General features: G+C 36.8%; 1 protein-coding gene across 1 annotated transcript in view; it reads left to right on the top strand.

Annotated features, from left to right (window-relative positions):
* Positions 1-19,722, top strand: part of UBR3 (ubiquitin protein ligase E3 component n-recognin 3) — a 199,292-nt gene that overhangs the window by 114,895 nt on the left and 64,675 nt on the right. Inside the window, exons 24-25 of the mRNA XM_060409777.1 lie at positions 3,726-3,814; positions 17,330-17,479. Coding sequence (XP_060265760.1) covers positions 3,726-3,814; positions 17,330-17,479 — 239 coding nt within the window. The remainder of the gene's footprint in view (positions 1-3,725; positions 3,815-17,329; positions 17,480-19,722) is intronic.

Below are 19,722 nucleotides of genomic sequence, written 5' to 3'. Positions count from 1 at the left end.
TAGGGGCCGCTCTCCAGTTGTGGGTTGGGAGTCCACACCGCGGTGGCTTCTCTCGTTGCGGAGCACCGGCTCTAGGGGCGTGGTGGCACTGGGGCGTAGTTGCTCTGCGGCATATGCCGTCTTCCAGGACTAGGGATCACACTTGTGTCACCTGCATTGGCAGGCAGAATCTTACTTGTGCCACCAAGGACGTCCTCAAAATGAATTTTAATACCAGTGCCAATCAGTTTTCTTAAGAAAACCTCAAGTATAATTGATTGGCACTGGTATTAAAATTCATTTCTAGGACTTCCGTGGTGTCACAGTGGATAAGATGATTCCGCTTGCCAGTGCAGGCGAGATGAGTTTGGTATTCAGATTTGTTACTTGAAATAGTATTTTGTGAACCTATGTATTCTAAATGTAAATGTACATGTACATATTTAAAGGTCAGCTGTAGAGTGCATAACTCATTGTTTTAATTGAAGAAATGGTGACACTTACTAGTTTATAAAGGAGTAGTATGAAGACCAAACACACATTCTATCACTGTTACTATTATTTAAATATTTTTGGAGGTCTCATAGGTCTTTGAGCATCTATAGTACATTTTTGTTTGTTTCCGTTTCTTCCTTAGTGACAAATTTTAGTCCTTTGATGATGGGTTTAATTTTTAAAACCTTTTTATTTTGAAGAAATCTTAAACTTATAGAAATGTTTCAAGGATAATACAAAGAACTTTCTGGATCATTTTAGAGTAAGTTGTTTTACAGTGGAATATTTTAGTGTAATACTTCAGTGCATAGCTTTTAGAAATAAGGGCATTTTCTTATATAATCACAATACACCTTTCAAAATAAAGGAATTAGCATTTTACTTAGTATGATAAAATCCTTAGATCCCAAGTTTTAACAGTTGTTCCAGTAATGTTGGTTATAGCAGAAAGATTCTGTCCAGAATCACTCATCATGTTTTCTTGTTGTATCTCTTTGATTTCCTTCAATATGGAATAGTCTTCCCTTTTCCTTTATTTTCTTGACCTTGGCACTTTTGAAAATTACAGAGCAGTAAGCACTGTAGACTATCCCTCAGTTTGGGCTTGTCTACTTTTCCATTATGCTTGGATTTGGATGATACATCTTTGAGAGCAATATCAAAAAAGTGTTGCTGGGGAGTTTCCTGGTGGTTTAGTGGTTAGGATTCTCGGCTTTCGTTGCTGTGGCCCAGGTTCAGTTCCTGGTTAGGGAACTGAGATTCCACAGCCCCTGTGGCCCAGCCAAAGAAAAAGAAGGCAGAGGGGAATGTTGCAGTTTTGTTTTGACTGCATCCCGTCAGTTGTCACATGATTTTAATTTGTTTCATCACTACTGACTAACTTTGATCACTTGGTTATGGGGGTATCTGTTAGACTTCACTGTCAAGTTACTCTTTGTAAATATCCTCCCCTTCCTCACCTTTGTAATCAGTATGTGTTAATAATTTGTGGAGAGATACTTCGAAATGCTGCAGTATTCTGTTCATCGTTTTAGTTCATTCATTTATCTGCTTGTATCAGTTTAGAGTTGCAGATTTCTGTTTTACTTTATGAGCTGTATAATCTGCTCATTAGTCATCTTGATGCTCAGATTGTTTTATTTATTTATGTTTTTAACTTTGCAATACTGTATTAGTTTTGCCATACATTGACATGAATCCACCACAGGTGTACGTGAGTTCAGATTGTTTTAGATTTGACCAGTGGGAGTCCCTTCAAGCTGGTTTCCGTAGTCTTTGTATTTCTCTCCCCACCATTCTTTGAGCATTTTCTTATTTTCTGGGCCAAGAAGATAGCCCAGCTTCATCTTGTGTTCTATATTAGACATTTGTCTGAAGAGTCTTGGTTACTGTTAGTAGAGAATGTTACTTAGAAACCAGTCTATGCACTCATTCTAATGAGCTCATTCACAGACTCTCTTAGTGGGCAAAAAGTGTGTGTACAAGAGGGGGATATAGTGAGGGGAGAGAGAGGTATTAAAAACTATGACTGTGAGTTCAACTTGATAATCCCAGTTCTAATCCAACACCATAGTATTTATTCATCTTTTCGCTCTTTTCAAATTATAATCTCTAGTCCCACAGTGAGAAACCTGATCCCTATAATCCTTAATAGTATTAATTTTTTATTAGTTCCCTCATATGTAACCAGTTCCTTATAACTTTTCCCTGCAGGAATACCCTCCTGTGCCAGGCTACTGGGTCTTGACACCCTGTCCTAGGCCACTGTGTCACCTTCCATATTCAGGAAGGAAGGAGACAGGAGTGGTTTTTAATATTTTTAAATGGCTAATGTCTTTGGGAGTCAAGCTTGATGAGTAGACTGAGTGATCACCCTGGATGACAATATTTTGGCTTAAATATAAAAATATAAGAGTTGTTTTTACAAAATAGATAATAAAATAAGTTTTCTTATGTGGACCCTAAGTTATATTTAAGGTAAATATTAGTAAAGGAATGTTAAAAATCTCTTGAACTGTATTGGCAAATATATGTAACTTAGGGTAAACTGATACATAGTACTTGACTTTATAGATGTTTGTGATTATCTCCACTAAGTGGGTGGGAGGAGATGTGTGAATAATCTTAAAATTACTATTATCATTCCATTCTTCTGAATTCTGTCTTTTGTATCTTTGAATCATTTCGGATTAATAACTGAATTCTTTTAGGATTCCCATAGAAATTACTTCATAGAATCTCAGGTTAATAAAATTCGTTTGTAGTAGATAGATACAATGAATAGTCATTAAAAGAAACTGCTATAGTGTATTGCATCCATCATGTTTTTAATATCCTTTATATCATGGGCTGTAATAAATTCCTTTTTGAGTTTTGTTCCAAATGAAAAATTTGTCTTTCCCGATGAGTTAATATATAACGCACCTTTTAATCTTTTTTTTCCTTCCTCTCCCTCCTCTCTTGTGTTGAATTATTTTATTGCCCTTACCTTGCTGGGGGTAGAATTTTATGCTTATTAGTATTGCTAGCATCTTTAAATCTGGGGAAGCCTCTCTCCTGTCTTTATTAGTTTATTTTTATTTTTTTATACATGTTACACTCTTTTTTTTTTTTTGCAGTTAACCTCAGATTAAAATGCTCTTTGGAAGTAGATAAGGGATAATTAATAAATAGAATAAAGTGAATTTATTGATTTTCTTTTACTTCAAGAAAATAAGCCAAATTTGTACTATTGTATAGTAGAAACTAAAAACTTCCTGGCTCTTTGTTAATCCTCTTTTAGGAGAGACCTTTTCTTAAGGTAACAGTAAATCTGACTATTTTTACCTTTTAGATTCTATTCATAGCTTAACATAATAGTTTCTTCTAGCAATGAGGTTGCTATTATTTGTACCTGGGGTTAAATTATGAGTGTTAGCTAAAGCTCTTCTTGCTCTTGCTATGAACTGACATATACTTAGGAAATTGTGTAGTTGGAAAATTTTTTGTCGACTTTAATTATTATTTCACATTTTAAAGTAAATTTTTTCTTTAATTTTTACCTGTTACACCTAGTGATTTTCAGACCATTTTAAAGCAGCAGAATCCTTTAAGGACAGTAAAACTTTACATGAAGTTTAAAACACAATACAAAAATTTGGTTGTTCTTAACTGTGTGACAGGGACCCTTTCATACATTATTTACTCCTGAAAGATAGTAGATACGTCTTAAGTGTTTCTGGTACTTAACACTTCATTTCTGTTTAATATAGGCGACAAAAAGCTAGAGAAAGACAGCAGAAATTGCTTGCAGAGTTTGCATCACGACAGAAAAGCTTCATGGAAACTGCCATGGATGTTGGTAAGTCAAAATTTATTAGTTTAGAACACTCAGACTTACAGTTATTACCATAGTACTTATCCAGTCCACTCATCCATCAGTTTTTAACATTATAGACAGGTGATTTCTGGTCTTTATTTAAACAATGGAGTGATGGAAGATCAGACCTAGGTGGTCCATTCTGTTGTTGAGTTAGCTGCAGTTGTTAGAAAGTTCTTGATGGTAGTAATACAGTAGTATTCTGCTGCTCCCTTCTGTTAAACTGCCCTTTAGATTTATAAGGTTCATCAATATGAACTTACTTACTCTGATTTTTTTCCTGTGAAATTATTCTAAGATCCTTAAAGTAGTTTTCAGATACTTTGAGTTTCTCTGGTTGTTTATACATTCACTGTTTCTTAAAATCAGGTGCACCTCTCATTTCCATTAGGATTAGTATTAGCATTTTACAGTGAGAGAGGATGCCATTTTCCTGTGTGATAGTAGATTGCTGTGAGTAATCTTTTACAGACATAGGAGAAATAGATTAAATCTCGACTAATCTGTCTTCAGTTAACAGGATACTCCTTTCCCTGACTACTGCTTGCATTTCAATGATTTCCCTCTCTCTTTTTTTCAATTTTAGACAAAAATGCTGACATATAAGAATGTACAAACATGCAAATACATTCTCATGCACATAAGCACACATAACTGATGTTCAGAAGAGGAGGGTCAGTCCAGATTTCGCATGCGTTGTAAACCATCAACAGTGGAGTTTATGTTCAGGATATAACTTTGATGTAAAGTATACTAAGTTCTGTTTATTGGATTAACTGATAGCAAATCAGTTCTTGTGTGAAAGATGACGATTTAGTTCATGGTACTGCTTTTCCTTTTTCTATGTTTTCTCTTCCTCCTTCTTTCCAAAAATGGGTACTTAGAATTTTTTGGTTTTTACACATTAAAGATAATTATAATGTCTATTAAGTGTTCTATCTATAGCCAGTTTCTTCATATCTCTTCATATAAAATGAACTAATAGGCACCCCTGTCTTTCATTTTTCTTTTCATCATCACTACCTTCTGCTTTTTAGAAGTTACTTGTTTTCTTTTTTAACATATCTTTTTATTTATTTATTATTTTTGGTTGTGCCGGGCCTTTGTTGCTGTGTGCTGGCTTTTCTCTAGTTGCAGTGAATGGGGTCTGCGTTACGGTGCGTAGGCTTCTCAGTGTGGTGGCTTATCTTGTGAAGCATGGGCTGTAGGCACACAAACTTCAGCAGGCAGACTCAGTAGTTGCGACCTGGCAGGCTCCAGAGCGTGGACTCAGTAGTTCCTGTGCACAGACTTAGTTGCTCTGTGGCATGTGGAATCTTCCTGGACCAGGGATCAAACCTATGTGCCCTGCATTAGCAGGTGGATTCTTAGACACTCTACCACCAGGGAAGTCAACTTGTTTTCTTTTAAATGAACATTGCTAACATTTTATTTTGCAATTGCAGCCAAGTCTTCCATTCAAAGGTTTATTCTAAATGTTGAAAAACATTCAAGATAACTTTTTGAATGCTGCTGATTTCAGGGCTAAATAATAGCCTGCTGCTGCTAAGTCACATCAGCCTTGTCTGACTCTGTGCGACCCCATAGACGGCAGCCCACCAGGCTCCCGTCCCTGGGATTCTCCAGGCAAGAATACTGGAGTGGGTTGCCATTTCCTTCTCCAATGCATGGAAATGAAAAGTGAAAGTGAAAGTGAAGTCACTCAGTTGTGTCTGACTCTTCACGACCCTATGGACTGTAGCCTACCAGGCTCCTCCATCCATGGGATTTCCCGGGCATGAGTACTGGAGTGGGGTGCCATTGCCTTCTCCGAAATAGTAGCCTAGTATTCATTTATTTTTTTTGACTCCAGTGACCTGACTCCTAGACCGCATTAAGGAGATTGTATTTAGTACATAGCCTCTTTTCTTACAGTCTTGGAATTGCTTAAACTATACCACCCTTTACTCATTTCTATTTGTTATAGTCTTTTGTTTTTCCTGAAGTTTCCAACTACCCTTTTTTCTAACATGCCTTTGTGATATCCCTGTTATTCTGCCCACTCAATCATACTGTCCTTTGCATAGAATTCTGTTCCAGTCTGGTCCATTTGCTCTGTAGGCATGCTTTACAGCTATTACCTTGGAATTTTCCTCTTACAGGGTTTATCTGATGTTTCCTGCATCTTATCTCTTTTTGGAGGTCTTGTTTTATTGGAGTGCAAGTATATTCCCAGAAATGCTTATGCTGGAAGTTAAACTTTCTAATTCTTTTTATTTCCAGATGGGACTCTGGTTTGCTATCATGCTTGATTGTTCATTTGGATGAATGTAAAATTCCCTGTTAATACACATTTTTTGTTACACCTGATAAAGGACTTACTCCCTTGTCTTTTACCGTTAATTTGATAAAAAGTGTAGTGGTAATTTGATTCTTATTTCTTTGTGAGTTAGCATTTTTTTCCCTTTCCTGTGACACTTTTATAACTGTTTGATTCTTAGAGATATGAAGTTTTATGATATGTATCTAGGTGAATCTTTTTCATTCTCCTTAGTACTTAATGGACCTTTTCAGGCTGAAAAGTCATGTATCAGAAGCTCTGAGAAAAATATTTCCTAGGATTTTCTTGATAACTAGTATAGCCATCTTCCAAGATGACCCTCCATGATCCATACTGCCTAGTTTTTATGCCCTGCGTGCTCTACTCTGACATTGTGTCAGAATTGGTGTTCATGACCACTGGGGCATGGCAGAAGTGATGATATGTCATTTCCGAGATTAGGTTATGACAGATATGGTGACTTCTGTCTTGACGGCTTTTCTCTCTCTCAGATTACTTATTCTGGGGAAAGCCAGCTGCCATGTTGTTAGCAGCCCAGTGGAGGAGCCTAAGTGGTTAGGGACTGAGGCCTCTGGCCAGCAGTCCTGTGAATGAGCCTGAATGTGAATCTGGCAGCCCCATTCAGGTTTTTAGATGATACTGTCCAGCTGTTTGTTTAATAGCGATCTCACAAGAGATCCTGAGCCAGAACCATCAAGCTAAATTGCTCCCAGATTCCTGACCCTCAGAAAACTATTGTTTTAGGCCACTGGATTTTGGGTAATTTGTTAAACAGCAGTAGAAACCTATTATGATACTTTTCCCCATATATTTTCTTTATTCTCTTTGATGGGACTCTGATTATTTGGATAGTGGATCTCTTAGATTGATGTTTTAATCTTCTGTGTCTTTTTTATATCTTCTTGCTTTACATGCTTAGAGGTTTGTTCTCTTTAACATCTTGGTCTTTGTCAGAAGAATTTGTTCTAAAATCTTTCTGAATGTTTTAGCGCTCTCTCAATTATCCTTTATCCTTCTGAATTGCTTAGAAATTTAAGTTACTCTTTTATGTTGGTTAGTTTCCCTCGTTTGCCTGGTAATTCTTGATTCCTCTGAAAAGATCATCTGTTACCCTGCTGAGGTCTAAATAGGTTTGATCCTAGTAATTCTCTTTAGCCTATGTATGGATGAGGCGGGTTGACTCTCAGACTTAGATCTCGGTGGGAGGATTGCCGACTACTCTCTTTAGGCCCCCAGATGTTAACATTCAATTAGAAAACCCTCTTACTCTCCAAGCAGCATGTTCAGTTCCTTTGAGAAAGTCATTTTTTTTCTCCTTAAGGTAAATGCCAAATTATCTGAGTGCTGTATCAGTCAAAGTTGGGGAGGGAATGGGTTGCTGAGTAGTGAAGTTTTGTACATAGACTTCTGATTAATTATTCTGCTTTCAGAATCGCTTGATGCTTAAGGCTCCTATCCTCTGCCTCACTGACTGATTCTGAGCCCAGATTTGACATTCTTCTAACGGACCTATCAGTTCTTCCTTTCTGTAACTTTCTCATAATACATACGTGGTTGTAGCTATTATGACTTTCTTGTATTGTCAGCGTGTCTCCATCTCCTCTAACCTTTTGGAAATTTTACTGACATCTCTTATTTGTTAGTTGGTGAAACTCTTTCATGATGCCATCATTTTTCTGTATTCTTATGGGAATATTTCTTTATCTATACCTTTACTTTTATTTCAGTGATTTTTTAAAAGGAGTGGAGATAAAAGTATGTGCTCAGTCTTCAGTCTTGATTAGCCACTCACTAATATTTGCGATTATAATGTATAAAGTTAAAATTTCTGTTATCATAAAAGCATTAAATTTTTATTATGGAAACTTAGAAAACACATATAATCAAAAATAAAATAATACCTATATTTTTACTATCAGATTTCCTAATCTAGGCTATATCCTTACAAATCTTTTTCTGAGTATATTTGTGTATAAAGGTATTTTTTAGCCAAAATGAGTTAATTTCATACGTGCTGTTTATTCTTATGAAAAGTTTCAAATATACAGAAAAACTGAAGGAATAGTATTACAAATTACCATGTACCATGTCACCTAGTTAACATTTTTCTTAATTTGTTCTTTGACTCACTCTCTTTCTTCCTCTACTAGATGAAGTAAGTTATAGACATTATGATACTTTACTCCTAAATACTTCAACATACATGTCCTAGGATTTAGAATATTCTCCTACTCAAGCACAATACACCATATGCAAGCAAATCACTTTTTCTTTCAAGTAAAGAAAAGAGCTTCAAAATACCAACCTGGGTATTATGTTAAACAGTGAAATCATTGAATTAAAATTAAAAAAATTTGAAATTGTTTACAGACCATTTTATCCGTTGTTAATTCTACTAAAGGTAATAGTCAAAAGCTCTGTGTTCTGAAGTCACTTGAGAGCAGCATTTTGGGGGGAGTTAATGTAACGGTTTGATAAACAGTTTGATTTGTTTCTTTGCAACCTTAGGAGCTAAGAAAAAAAGCTTAGTGAGTACTGTTTTTAGAAATTGTTTTTATCTGTTGCCTCCCACTCCCAACTGAGATAAAACAAAAACAATTTTCTGAGGAATTGATTAAGCAAAGTATCCAGAAGAGGTTAGGTAGTATTGTCTTGAATAGGAGAATGGCCACCTCATTCCCTGAGCAGATGGGAGAGGAGAGGGAAAGCATGGATGGAGATAGAGGTAAGTTCCTTTAGGGGTAGGGAAAGTCTTCAGGTGATCACTCAGTTGCTTCAGTTCACAGGGCCAAGTAAAAGGTGAGTTTTGCTGAGTGAAAAGAATACCATCTGAAGTTGGGAGAAGCTGCCAATGAAAGTGGGAGATGTTGCTCATCCAGGCTAAGTATAAAAGTTGATAAGCAATCCTTAGGGTCCAGTTATGTTCAAGATCATCAATTTGAATGTCATTAGTCTGCAAAGTTATTGACTTGCTGTCCTAAATCTTACTACTTTTTGGAAGGTTTGATCTTTTTTGGCAGTAGCCAGGGCACAGGAACAGCAATTGAGGGATCAGGCAGACATGATTGCTAGCAAACAGAGGCAATTCACAGAAGTCATCAGGATAAAGGGCTCCGCTCTCGCCTAGTCCCGGTTCTTGCATGCTGCAGTGGTGACAGGTGAGGTGATAGAGATTCATGAGCGTTTGGTTCATTTGTGTTGATTATGGCCATGCCAGTGGGATTCTGGGCCATTCAGATTTGTGTGTTCCTTTTATTTATGCTCATTCCCTTCCCAGAGAGATCTGTTTGACCCCTAAAACCTGTTTGAGATCTCATTTTCATACTTTGCTCAGGATAAAAATTGCAGAGTTCTGTGTCTCACTGCCTCTGATTACGCTCCGCATTTGCATGTGGCATATATATTCTCATGAACACATGAAGCAGAGTCCACACCTGAGGTAATATTTGTCTTCAATGTAGACACAATTCAATCTCAGTCCAGTCCTCTGCTTTGTCAGATGCCTTTTGTCTTTTTGCCTTATTTCCCGTCTGTGTTACTATTGTAAGCATTCTGTAGTTGTTTCTTTTTTTCTTTTTTTTTTTTAATTTTTATTTTTACTTTATTTTACTTTACAAGACTGTATTGGTTTTGCCATGCATTGACATGAATCTGCCATGGGTGTACATGAGTTCCCAATCCTGAACCCCCCTCCCACCTGTTTCTTTCTTATTTGGGCTTTATTTTTGTGTGTGAGAGATCTTCTCCTGAGATTTCTAGTCTCGTAACTTAGTATTTAAAGTATTTCAAATTTATAACATGCAGTACTTTATAAATCCTCAAATCAATATTGTACATTAGTAGGTAAAAATTTAAGGACAGACACTTTTCTCTCTGAATGCAACAGATTTCTGCTTTGTGATTAGTATTCTTACTTATCTGTTGATAATTCCTTTTTGTAGTTATCAAGTTTCCTATATGAAAAGACTCAACCTCTGCAGTTCCTTCTCTCCTGATCACTGTCCCTCATTGTTTATTTTTACTCGCCATCTAGGTGTAGAAGTCATGGGCTTCCCAGGTGGCACAGTAGTAAAGAATCTGCCTGCCAGTGCAGGAGGTGCAAGAGACATGGGTTCAATCCCTGAGTTGGGAGGATCCCCTGGATCATGAAGTGGCAACCCACTCCAGTATTCTTGCCTGGAAAATTCCATGGACAGAGGAGCCCGGGGGCCGGGGTGGGGGGTCTGTAGTCCATGGAATCGCAAAGAGTTGGACATGACCTGAGCACCATTACCACCACAGGTGTAGAAGTCACGTTGTTAGACCTTGATTCATTAAGGTGTATCAAACAGATATGGCTGAAATCCAACATAGTTGTTCAAGGGAGAGTTTAGATGCTTAATATAGAGTAAGAATGTATTTTGGAAATTATTTTCTGATCTTGAAGTGAAAGTTGCTCAGTCATGTCCGACTCTTTGCAACCCCATGGGCTATACAGTCCATGGAATTCTCCAGGCCAGAATACTGGAGTGGGTAGCCTTTCCCTTCTCCAGGAGATCTTCCGGACTCAGGAATCAAACTAGGGTCCCCTGCATAGCAAGCAGTTTCTTTACCAATGGAGCTGTGAGAGATCTTAAACATACAATATTTAATCGTACAAGTTATATGGTACAGAAAAACATAAAGAAGGATGAGTTTTATCCCTAATCTCACCATCGAGAAGACATAGGTATTACAGATGATACTGTGTAATACAATTTTTTATCATGTCTTTTTGTCCAACATTTTAGCATAAACATGTTCCTATATTATTATTAAAATTCCTAGTAACTGTGGTTTTACTGCATTGGAGAGGTAGCATGTTGTGGTTATGATCATGGACTCTGGAGCATTACTGCCAAGTTCATATCACAGCCATTCCATTACCTGGAGTAATTTACTCTCTGCATTGGTTTTCACATAGTTAAAACGAGATCGTTATACTACCTACCTCATACGGTTGTGGTGAAGACTGAATGTAATGGTACACATTTCAAACATTTAAAACAGTGCTTGGTGCATAAGTGTTTTTAAGCATTGGTTATTACTATTATTATTTTTATTCTGTAATCATTCCATCATAATTTAATTTTAGTTTTTTAAAAAAAATGTAATTATTGTAAACATTGTGTACACAAAACCTTTTCTATATTTGAGTCTGGGTCTAATAGTATGAATTTGGGGGGATGATGATGATATATATGTATTTGTATGTTAACTATGTAACCAGCGCTGTGCTAAACACATTCTGTATATTGACTTGTTTGTCTTGATAGACACGTGAGATAGATGGCAATATTCCATACCTAAATTTAAGTTAAGAAATTTGTCTGAGGTTATACAGTGGTAAATGGTGGAATCTGGGCTACTGATCAGCAAGCTTTGCCTGCTCTTTGCTATTTCTCATATGTGAAGCAAACTGAGGAGAGTGAAGTCTCTCCCCTACTTACTCCCCCAGGTTGGTAGCCTGGAGACAGAAAGGGACAGTTATGAGAATAGTTGCAAAGTGAGAATTAGTAGACTGACGATTGATTGATTGAGGCTTAAGGTATAAGATAGAAGGATAGTCATTGTGTTTGCCAAGTTTTATTTATTTATTTTTAAATTAGAATGAAAAGAATACTTCTTTTCAAATAACTGAAACAAAAATCCTTGCTGTGACTCTGTTGGTCTAGCCTGATTATAAGGTTAGCTCCACTCCAGTTACATGAATCAAAAGTGGCGATGGTATGATTCTCTAAGCAAGAATTGAGTCCTGCTGTAAACAGATGAGATAATAAATACCAAGTGATAGGCTTCCCTGGGGGCTCAGATGGTAAAGGATCTGCCTGCAGTGCAGGAGACCCAGGTTCTACCCATTCAATCCCTGGGTTGGGAAGATACCCTGGAGAAGAGAGTGGCTACCCACTCCAGTGTTCTTGCGTGGGAAATCACATGGACAGAGGAGCCTGGTGGGTTAGAGTCTTTGGGGGGTCACAAGGAGTCCCACATGGCTGAGTGACTAACACTTTCACTTCAGATAGAAATAGTAACTGTCAAAAAAAAAAAGAAATAGTAACTGTCTACAGTACCCATCCTTTAAGATTTCATTTGGAAACTGGGGTAGTCCAAGCTTGAGCTGGCATGTGTCAGGATTTGGTTGACTTTTATTGTTGTTAGTTATGGAAAGAGCTGTTTGTTTCATTATTTAATAATACAGTTTAATTTGAGGTTTATCCTTCCATTTTTTTAAAAACAATTTACATAAGAAAAAGAGAGGGTTGGGGATATAAATATATTGAAATATAAAAATATTTACATCCCTAGTGTCCCCTTCTTAGGTAAATGATAACATACTATGTATGTATGTTAACATACACTTCTTCTGCCTTGCTTTCTTCATTTAATGTTATATCCTGGAGATCCCATCATGCAGCATATAGAGATATTCTTTATTCTTTTTTCTACCTGTATGGTAGATCCCCACCCTCACCTCCCCCATCAGTAGTTCATTCAAATGGTCTTCTATTATTGGACATTTGGGTTATTTCCAGTCTTTTGCAATATAAGTTGTACTGCAGTAAATATCTTTGTGGCATGTATCTTTATATATTTTGGTAATATATATGTAAGATACATTTCTATATGTGGGATTGCTGGATCAGGGTAAACACATATGTAATTTTGCTACATATTGCCAAATTACCCTTTTAAGGGTTGTACCATTTAGTATTCCCATCAACAGTGTGTCAGAACAGCAGTTTACCTACATCCTTGTTATTAGAATATGTTGTCAAACTTTTGTATTTTTGCTAATCTTATTGGTGAAAAGAAATGGTATCTGGTCTAGTTTTAATTAGCATTTCTCTTATTATGAAAAAGGATGCTCTTTACATCTTTAACTGCTTCTTTTTCCCTGACACATTTTTTTTTTTTTTGCTACTTTAGAGTTTGGTTGTATCATAAACTAGCCTCTTTGATATTCTTATATTTCCTTGGAATCAGGCACAGTTGTAGACTTGCTTTCTTTTAGGTAAGACTGATCTGCTTGTGGCATTGGAATGCATAGAGTGCACTAGTCCTATTTATCTATTGCTGTTGGATCTATGTTATTCTTTTATAAATTACTATAAACTTTGCCCTATCACCTTGTGAAATTCTTATTCTCTCAACTGAATAGAAACGAACTGAATTTCTTTTCACTTAAATTAGAAAGCAGATCTTGTGGATAGACTACTTTTCTGTGTTGGTTGTTCTGATCATAAATTTGTTCACTTTTGAGGGATAGTGCTGTATCTGTCATTTTAAGTCAGTCATCTGTGATGTGGTGTATTAAACAGTACAACCCACAAATATAAATTATGTTTTGGTTATTTGTTCCATAAATAAGACACACACTGATATCAAGCCAAAACATTTAAAAATATATATGCTTAACATATACAAAGCTGTATGAAAGCAAAGCTGATCATTTCTTCCTACCTTCTCTTTTAAAGCTCAACCCTTTGGGGTAAACCATTATAAATAGGCTTTCTTGTTTCATATGAATACATATAAAAATTATGTAAATGGATTTGTTTCTATTTGTCTTTCCTGAAATAAAATTTTACTATATATAATGCTATGCAGTTTGCTTTGCCTCCCCTTCTTTTCTTTTTCCAAGAGGCAGAGCATGTGGGATCTTAGTTCCCTAACCACAGATTGAACTGCCAGCTGCATCAGGAGCAAGGAGTTTTAACCATTGGATCATCAAGGAAGTCCCATGTTTCCTTTTTAAAATAATTGAAATATAGTTGGTGTACAGTATTATATTAGTTTCACGGGTGTGTATGTGTGTCCAGCTCTTTGTGACCCCATGGACTGTAGCCAGCCAGCTTCCTTTGTCGATGGGATTTTCCAGATAAAAATACCGGAGTGGGTTGCTATTTCCTCCTCCAGGGGATCTTTCTGGCCCAGAACTTGAACCCACATCTCCTGTGTCTCCTGCATTGGCAGGGAGATTGTTTACCACTGAGCCGCCTGGGAAGCTCATTTTCAGGTGTACTACTTTGTAATTTGGTATTTGCATACATTATGAAATGACCATAATGCTACCCAAATGAGATGGTTAATGTCCATATAAGCAGTAATTGATCATATTGATATTATATACCATTGATACGATGTTGATGAGAATGGTACTTTACCTTTGTGGTCCTCCTCACTTATAACCATAACCTCAGACTAATCTTGAGAAAAGTATCAGACAAGTTACAGTTGAGGAATGTTGTACAGAGTACCTGATCAGTACTTCTCAAAACTTTTAAGGTCATCAGAACAACAGTTTCTTAAGAAACTGCCACAGCTAAGAGTAGCCTAAGGAGACATGACGGCTAAATGTAATACACTGTTCTGGATGGGATCTTCAAAAAAAAAGAGGGAGCGTTAGGTAGAAACTAAGGAAATCTGAAGGAAATATGGACTTTAATTCATCAGTATTATATCAATAAAATTGCTCGATAATATATCAATATTAGTTCATTGTGATAGTCATATCATGCTGATGTAAGATTTAAGGGGAAACCAGGTATGAGGTTGATGAGAACTCTGTGTAGTGGCTTCAAAACTTTTCTGCAAAACTAAAATTATATTTAAATGATATATTTTCAAAATGGAATGAGAAGTCCCTCTCTATACCAAGTTAAGAAAAAAAAAAGCAGAGGAAAGTAAGAATGTTAGTAGCAAAAAATGATGACCAGATCAGGACAGTACTGTGCATCTTTACCAGAATTAATGATGTTGCCCAGCAGGAGTTTTGCAGTTGTGGCAGTTGTCACGGGCTTCCAGCAGAAAGCAGTAAGCTCCAGTAGCATGTTTAGTTTATGAGTAGTAATTCACCTAGTAAGATCCGAGCAAATACTCAGTTGTAGTTAAAAGTTAAAGTGTATTATATGTTCTTAAAACCAAGGATCAATTTATGCAGTAAAGAAGATTCTCTGTGCCTGCCCCTAGGCTGCAGACCACACTTTGCCCTGTGATACTTCTTCTTTTAATTTGTTTATTTTTAATTGGAAGATAATTGCTTTACGATATTGTGTTGGTCTCTGCTATACATCAACATGAATCAGCCATAGGTATACATACGTCCCCCTCCCTCTTGAATCTCCGTCCCACCTCCCATCCCATCCTAGCCCTCTATGTTGTCACAGAGCACCTGATTTGAGTTCCCTGCATCATACAGCAAATTTCCACTGGCTAGCTGTTTTACATACGGTAATGTATATATTCCCATACTGCTCTCAGTTCATCCCACCCTCTCCTTCCCCCACTGTGTCCACAAGTCTGTTCTTTATGTCTGCATCTCCATTGCTGTCCTGCAAATAGATTCCGTATATATGCGTTAATGTACGATATTTGTTTTTCTCTTTCTGACTCACTTCACTCTGTCTAACAGGCTCTAGGCTCATCCACTTCATTAGGACTGACTCAAATGTGGTCGTTTTATGGCTGAGTAACATTCCATCGTATATATGTACTACAGCTTCTTTATGCATGAACATGGGTTGTTTCCATGTCCTAGCTACAGGGAACATTGGGGTACATGCGTCTCTTTCAGTTTTGCTTTTCTCAGTGTCTGTGCCCAGTATTGGGATTGTTGGGGCATATGGTAGTTTTGTGTTTAGTTTTTTAAGGAATCTCCATACTGTTCTTCATAGTGGCTGTATCAATTTACATTCCCACCAACAGAGCAAGAGATTTCCCTTTTCTCCAGATACTTGTGTTTTGCAGTTGTCTGTTCCCCAGCATAGGCATAAGGTTTCCAAGCAAAAACATATTTCCCATGTTCTGAGGGCACTAAATATATCATCCCTATATCAGTTTCCCATTCTTTCCTCCTTTCAGCCACAAAAATCCATAAACACAAACACAAAGCATGTTCTAAGAATGATCTGATAGTTGGTTGGTTGGGACTGGCCTGAGCTGGTAGGACAACTGGGCTCTGTTCCAGGTGGGCTGTCTCCTTCTCCAGTAGGCAACCCCAGACTTATTCTTAAATAAGTGGTATGATTGAGAGGGAGAGATAGAGAGATACTAGGGGAGAGATATTGAGGGAGAATATACAAGACCACTTTAAGCTTTAGATCTCTTCATTGGCTTATTTAAAATTTCCATTAATCTTGCACATTATCCAAAGTTCTATTTTAGGTTTCACCCCTTTTCCTCTCAGTCTTAATAAATATCTGATATATATTTATCTGCAGGAAATCTTATTAAAACATATATAAACTTGACACCTTTCTTTTTCTGTTTCTTTTTTTTTACATATTTATTTAGATATGCCTCCATCTTTTAAACATGTCATAAATAATTTCTGCTTCTTTGATCTTCCCAATCCCCTCTACTCCTTTCTTTTGCCACTATGAATTTTTATCTGAAATGGTTGTTGACTCAGTATTTTATTTCTTGCTGTTAATGACATATCACCAAAGGATTGCTCTTATTTTCTGTTATAGTTTTGTTTTATTATATGTATGGTCATATCGAAATGTTTATCCTATATAAATACATATTGATAATTATTATCACTAAGATATAATCACTACAATTAAAAAAGAAAAAGTTTTTTCCCCTTTTATCTCCTAGTAAATATTGCCATTTCTTTTCAAGACCTGCCATGTTATTATAAATTTTCCCTCTGAAGTACTTCAAAGAAAATTAAAGCAAATGACCTCTTCCTTATTTCCTTATTATAATATTAAAACAGTATTTTTAGATACAAATACCTTTGTATCTGTGTTATTCATTTTAATTTTATGTATAGATACAACATTAGAAGAGTTCTTGTTGTTTTAGTCGCTAAGTCACATCCAACTCTTTGTGACCCCATGGACTGTAGCACACCAGGCTTCTCTATCCATGGGATTTCCCAGTCAAGAATACTGGAGTAGGTTACTATTTCCTCTTCAAGGGGATCTTCCCAACCCAGGAATCGGAAGTCTTTCATAACATCCATTCTTTGTAATTTTGTCTTTTATGAGTAAACATTTTATTTTAGCAAGATAATTTTCCCATAGTTTTATTACTATATAATTTATTGATACTGAAGTTCCAAATTATTTGAGCTTGATTTTTTTTTTTCATAATTTTATTAAAGAGAGATTTTCTTTTCAGGAATTAAGATTGCAACTTTTTTTCCTCAGATTCTCCAGAGAGTGATATTCCCATGGAGATCGCCACAGCAGAACCTCAAGTTTCTGAGGCAGTATATGATTGTGTTATTTGTGGACAGAGTGGGCCCTCCTCTGAAGACAGACCTACAGGATTGGTTGTCCTGTTACAAGCATCCTCAGGTAAAAATCAAAGTAGTTTTTAGTGGGAACTTTTTTAGAGATGAAGTATTTGCAACAGATTATTAAATCTGTCAAATAAAAGCTAGATTTTTGTTTAGATATAACTGTAGATCTGTATAGCAAGGATGTTTTTAGGGTTTTTTTAGCAAAGATTCTTAATCTGGTTTTATCTCTCTTTCTTGGCATGTTGAAAGAAGCCTTTAAGAGAGATCTCTCTGTATGTTACATAGTCTTTTTCTTTATAGTGTGATGGAATCTTACCAATGCCGGGTGGCCAAAAACTGAGTTCAGCTTTCTTGGCAACTTGATTGTTCTAATATCTAGAAACATTTAAGTCCAGAAATAGTCAGTTTAAATATTTTAATTATATAAGACATACTCAAGAAACTTGCCCTTGTTTCTTGAGCATAGAAGCAGTCATTCTTGTAACAGCCTGCCAATTGACGTTTGCAAATCTTAGAGTTAAAATAATGTTTTTAAAAATTTGAAGGATTTGACTGAATATTCTCTATTCTCTGCCATACTGAAGTATTTTGAGGTAGTGATAAATATTACACTCCAGATCCAATGAGAGTACTCTTTTTCAATAAGAGTATGTGTGAAGCAAAGTAAATAAAAGACTTATATATTTCTCCAGGGCATTTTTTTTCTATGGTGTTTACTCTGAATTAGTAGAGTAGAAAGAGTTAGGTATAAGAAATTCCTCTGAACTCAGATACAGCTTCAGTTCAGTTCAGTTCAGATGCTCAGTCTGACTCTTTGCAACCCTATGGACCACAGCATGCCAGGCCTCCCTGTCCATCACCAACTCCCAGAGTTTACCCAGACTCATGTCCATTAAGTCAGTGATGCCATCCAGCCATCGCATCCTCTGTCATCCCCTTCTCCTCCTGCCTTCAGTCTTTCCCAGCGTCAGGGTCTTTTCAAATGAGTCAGCTCTTCGCATCAGGTAGCCAAAGGGTTGATGTTTCAGTTTCAATATCAGTCCTTCCAATGAACATTCAGGACTGATTTCCTTTAGGATGGACTGGTTGAATCTCCTTGCAGTCCATGGGACTTTCAAGAGTCTTCTCCAACACCACAATTCAAAAGCATCAGTTCTTTGGCGTTCAGCTTTCTTTATAGTCCAACTCTCACATTCATACATGACCACTGGAAAAACCATAGTCTTTAAACTAGATGGACCTTTTGCTGGCAAAGTAATGTCTCTGCTTTTTAATAAGCTGTCTAGGTTGGTCATAACTTTTCTCTCAAGGAGTAAGTGTCTTTTAATTTCATGGCTGCAGTCACCATCTGCAGTGATTTTGGAGCCCAAAATATAAAGTCTGTCACTGTTTCCCCATCTATTTGCCATGAACTGATGGGACCGGATGCCATGATCTTTGTTTTCTGAATGTTGAGCTTTAAGCCAACTTTTTCACTCTCTTCTTTCACTTTCATCAGGAGACTCTTTGGTTCTTCTTCACTTTCTGCCATAAGGGTGGTGTCATCTGCATATCTGAGGTTATTGATGTCTCTCCCAGTAATCTTGATTCTAGCTTGTGCTTCATCCAGCCCAGCGTTTCTCATGATGTCCTCTGAATAGAAGTGAAATAAACATGGTGACAATACACAGCCTTGACGTACTCCTTTTCCTATTTGGAACCAGTCTGTTGTTCCATGTCCAGTTCTAACTGTTGCTTCCTGCCCTGCATACAGATTTCTCAAGAGGCAGATCAGGTAGTCTGGCATTCCCATCTCTTTCATAATTTTCCACAGTTTATTGTGGTCCACACAGTCAAAGGCTTTGGCATACTCAATAGAGCAGAAATAGATGTTTTTCTAGACCATTCAGGTATGACCTAAATCAAATCCCTTACAATTATACAGTGGAAGTGAGAACTAGATTTAAGGGACTAGATATGATAGACAGAGTGCCTAATGAACTGTGGATGGAGGTTCGTGACATTGTACAGGAGACAGGGATCAAGACCATCCCCAAGAAAACGAAATGCAAAAAAGCCAAATGGCTGTTTGAGGAGGCCTTACAAATAGCTGTGAAAAGAAGAGAAGCAAAAAGCAAAGGAGAAAAGGAAAGATCTACCTATTTGAATGCAGAGTTCCAAAGAATAGCAAGGAGAGATAAGAAGGCCTTCCTCAGTGATCAGTGCAAAGAAATAGAGGAAAAGAATAGAATGGGAAAGACTAGAGATCTCTTCAAGAAAATTAGAGATACCAAGGGAACATTTCATGCAAAGATGGGC

The sequence above is a fragment of the Ovis aries genome, chromosome 2 (assembly GCF_016772045.2).
Source record: "Ovis aries strain OAR_USU_Benz2616 breed Rambouillet chromosome 2, ARS-UI_Ramb_v3.0, whole genome shotgun sequence".
NCBI classification, from domain to species: domain Eukaryota; kingdom Metazoa; phylum Chordata; class Mammalia; order Artiodactyla; family Bovidae; genus Ovis; species Ovis aries.
This window is presented reverse-complemented; position numbering and strand designations above follow the sequence as displayed.